The following is a 4,436-nucleotide window of genomic DNA, read 5'->3' as shown; positions in this document are numbered from 1 at the left end:
TTCATCTCTGGGAAGTGCACATATATAAGCAAACGATAAAATATCAGCCAGACGTGAAGTAAGCAAGAAAATAAAAACATTCCAATGAATAAGAGCATTGATAACCGTGTGAAAGCATATTTTACAAACACGACAATTTTTTTTATGAAATTGAATTATTTTATATGAATGAATTGAAATTGTTATATTTCTTAATGTATTATGAATGTGTTTTTTGACGTTTTTAGTAATGTAATAATATTTTAATTTATAAATCAAAATTAATAAATTTGATCATCAAACTGTTTGTAAGAAAACGAGTAATAAAAAAAAGCTATTTGTTTTATTAATGTATTAAATAATTAAATAAAAAGCATTATAAAAAAGCTAAAAAAAAATAGTTTAGTATGTTTAATGCTGAGTGCTATTTGCAATCTGCTCCTTCAGTACTAAAATACTGCTACGCTGCTGCGGAGGCAACATCGCGATTTGTTCATCGGATAATTGAAGCACTTGCATGATTAGCGCCGTTTTTTCCTGGTCAGTGGCGCCGGATACTGCGAAATTCATCGGCATACCCATATTCATACTTGGTGGAGGAGGCGCTGGTCCAGGAGATGGACGTTTCTCGCTCAACGACGGCGCGGAATTAACAGGTCGCATGTGCCTCATCCTAGGATCAACACGCGGTTGAATCCTTTCTTCATGGTAATTCATCCTAGGATCACGACCATACGCATCTGTAATTGGCGGTTGGACGGGTGTTGGCGTAGGCCTCACATCCGCAACCTTCGCGCGCGGATCTCCATGTCTCGAATCCTTGGCCCGCATATCATAATCCTTGGAAGACGATTGCTGTTTGCTACCGTGATGTGATGACGGCTTCTTCGTTTGAACTGGTGCAACTGGAGCAACGACAGGAGTGGAACTACCAGAAGCAGCAGTAGACGCTTCCGGCACTTTTAGCGTCGGCGGCGTCGGGCCTTGTGCGTGCAGCATGCTGCATGCAACCTCGGGATCAATGATCTTCATCACGACCTGTGCTTGCAACAGGGCGTAACTCAATTGTGGATTCTGAAGCAGCATGGTTCTCGCTTCGTCCGGATTATTGCGTATGCAAGTCCTCATCTGCCTCATCAGTTCCATCATCTGCTCTGGCGGAAGAGATGTGACTACTTTGCTGATGACCTCCGGCGCCTTCTCGGCGTCGATGGCCTCACCGTAAGGATTCTCTTCGGTTGGCTGGTTCATCAAGTTCTGCATTTCCATGCGTGACTTCTCCGTGCAAGCGTTGTCCACGCGGAGAAACCTTCCACCGATCTCATAACCATTAAGATTTCGCATGGCGCTTAGGGCAGTCTCTTGATCGCTGTACTCGCAGAAGCCGTAACCCCTCGGTTTACCTGTTTCCCGGTCGAAAACCAGTTTAAAAGACAACACCTGGCCGGCTTCGCCGAAAATATCCTTCAGTTTCTCCTCTGTCGCCTCGTAAGGAATGTTACCCACGAACACGGACCTCATGGATTTATCCATTATGTTTGCGTCTAATATATCCATCTTTGCAAGCACAGCACAACTTCGATTAATAAGATACACAAACTACTTTCACTCGGCAACGACTTTCTACAACAGCACACTTAAATTACTTTCACGCTGCGGTGCTGCCTGGCAGACTGCTCGAATTCAACTGGCTTGTTATTCTTTGGGTCTAAACTCTATACCTCTCTTTGCAGTTTCCCTATCCTTGATTCCTGGAAATATGCACAAATTTTACAAACCGAAACAAAACCAGTTTTTACCGACATGCTTTCCTCAGCCAATAATAGCAACAGCATTGTTTACATCTAACCGTGACAAATCACAATACAACAATGTATTTACTATGTAGTCAAGCGATTATTCACAATAGTTAATAAAAATAACATAAAAAATTCAAAAATATTAAAAAGTACATTTATTTACAACAACAAAAAAACAATACAATACATTTATCCGAACGATTTCATGAAGAAATAGTATCAGTTATAACTATTTCTAGATTAACTTATTATTTATTAAAATAAAAGTAAAAACGAAATTAAAATAAATCAATATATAATTAGTAAAATTAGTTTTATCATCTTGCTACCTAAAATCTAACATGGAACAAAATGTGTATTCTTTTATATTAATATATTTACATTATTAAATCTCATTATTTAAATAAGTTCATAATCATTATCAGTAAACATAATGAATGACGTCAAAACATTACAAACAAAAACATATATAAGGTAATATATTTTTAATATAAATAAATTTATAAATGTTCAAATCAAAATAATATCATCAAAGAAAATTTTTTTCGTCAGATACAATAAAATACCTCGCTTTACGCCCTATATATGTTCCCGAAAAGTTGTCGTAAAACAAAAAGCCGTATAACGAATTTTATATTTATAATTGAGTCCAGCTGGGCTAAGTTATAACATTGAATAGGCATAACTTCCAAGAAGAGTAAACGTGTACATTTCCATACTGAGTGAATTTTTATACCTGTATTTACGACGTCGGTATACAATAAAACAGTCTCTTCTTTGAAATAGTAATCATTAGAAAAACATTTTTTCAGAAATTGTCAGTAAGAAAATTGTTTGCATTGAATGATTTTTTTTCTTTCTTTTTTTTTTTTCTCTTTTTGGAGGCATAGACAACTAGATCATTAGCCTTTATACGTATTATATCTATATTATATCTAAACTATTGACTTATTCGTCAGATACGCTACAAATATTAGTCAGCACAATATTGAATTTATGACGCAAATTTGGATCTAACAAACAAATTAAAATAGCAAAAAAATGCTTGATTTGCCCGTAAATAGTTTATTGTAAAGTCTAAAGTTTGAAGATTGTTATTTTATTGTAATAATTATCGTGTTTTTATTACTAATTATTTACGACTATATAAAGCGCAGCAATAGTTAAAAATAATTGCGTGTTATTTCATAAAATCAATACAAGTATAAATGTGTAATATTATCCTTAATATCCAAACTGTTGATTATTTATATAAAATTAGTTTTTACTCCATCCACCTCGTAAATTATTCAGCGATAAAATATAAAATTGTATATTTTCTTGTCGAAATACAATTGAATTATGTGGCAATCATATCGAAGTGTATATATTATTTATAGCTGGATGTGTTCATATTAAAAGGAATGAAAAAAAGATTGTCGGAAGGTGTGATCACAAAATATGGGGATGAGCCAGAGAGATTGCTTCCGAATCCAATCCGACACGGATATAATTTAAAGGCAACCATTGTGAGACAACGCATCGTGACAGGCTGGAGTCTTATTCCGGGTAATGCATTAAATCTATAAGTCGGGTATCAAGGGAAATATTTCAATTATGGTTCACATCGTGCACGTTTGAATATTTTATACTATCCAAGAGTAATCTCATTTTAATATCATACCTGTTCCAAACAATAAATCGTGTTTTACATGAGGAATAGCATTCAGATTAATTGGCCCATGTTGTGTACGGAAATATAAATATAGAAGCATTAAATTTTCCATCATGAACATCGAGGACAGTTCTTGTTGTTTTCATTAGAATTGACATGAAAATATTTTAATTATTTATATTCACAATAAAATTTTCCACTACACTAATATTTTTATAAATACATCACATACAAATTTTAATATTACATTTTTTTTTTAATTATTTTCGTCTCTTAATTACATTTTAGTATAGTTTATGTAATTTCTAAAATACTAGGGAATTAAAATGTTCATTGTTTGTTTGTGATGTGTTCGCACTTTTAGATATATTTTTTTAATAAATTCAATAATTTATATCTTAATTTAATGTATTTTAAAGGAAAAAATATGATTATAAATAGTATAAATCTGATTAATTTTAGGAATTTATTAACGCAAATAATGTTTCTCTAAATCAATAATAATAGTTTACATAACTCATAAAGCCCGATCCAAAATAATTTGTAATTTTACGCAATTAATAAAATTAATCACAAATATTTACGCAGCGTTTGTATATTTTATAATTATGATATTTGCGCTGTGTATTAAACAATTATAATAATTATTTGTTTTTTATTCATATTTTTATATAATAAAGTAAACAATTTGATAAATTTTATAGAATAACCTGAGGCGAATTTAAGTATGGTCTTCATCAAGCGATCCCCCTCCCAAATAGTGTTAGTTAAGGGCCCCTAGCAGAATTAGGAGTGGGCCCCAAACTATGTTAGTCGAGGGCCCAAACTAATTTAGCGCAGGGCCCTCAAACTAAATTAACTAATAAATACACATTTACAATGATGTATGTAATTTTTATTTTATATTGGTTTTGTCATAAATAAAATTATATAATTTGTTGCAATAAATATTCTCATAAATAATTCATAAATAAATATTTCATTTAAAATTAGTTCAGATTTGC

At 32.6% G+C, this 4,436-nt stretch overlaps 1 protein-coding gene across 1 annotated transcript; it reads right to left on the bottom strand.

Moving 5' to 3' along the window:
* Positions 1 to 312: 312 nt before the first annotated feature.
* LOC108557463 (cleavage stimulation factor subunit 2 tau variant-like) lies at positions 313 to 1,821 on the bottom strand. Its single transcript, XM_017913969.1, has 2 exons — positions 1,783 to 1,821; positions 313 to 1,730 (listed from the first exon to the last, which is right to left on the bottom strand). Exon 2 carries the CDS (start codon positions 1,534 to 1,536, stop codon positions 391 to 393), a length of 1,146 nt encoding a protein of 381 aa, XP_017769458.1. The 5' UTR covers positions 1,537 to 1,730; positions 1,783 to 1,821; the 3' UTR covers positions 313 to 390.
* Positions 1,822 to 4,436: the final 2,615 nt, after the last annotated feature.

Source organism: Nicrophorus vespilloides, unplaced genomic scaffold (assembly GCF_001412225.1).
Source record: "Nicrophorus vespilloides isolate i.1.1-1 unplaced genomic scaffold, Nicve_v1.0, whole genome shotgun sequence".
Classification (NCBI taxonomy): domain Eukaryota; kingdom Metazoa; phylum Arthropoda; class Insecta; order Coleoptera; family Silphidae; genus Nicrophorus; species Nicrophorus vespilloides.
Note: the sequence above shows the minus strand (reverse complement) of the source record. Positions and strands in the feature narration are given on the sequence as shown.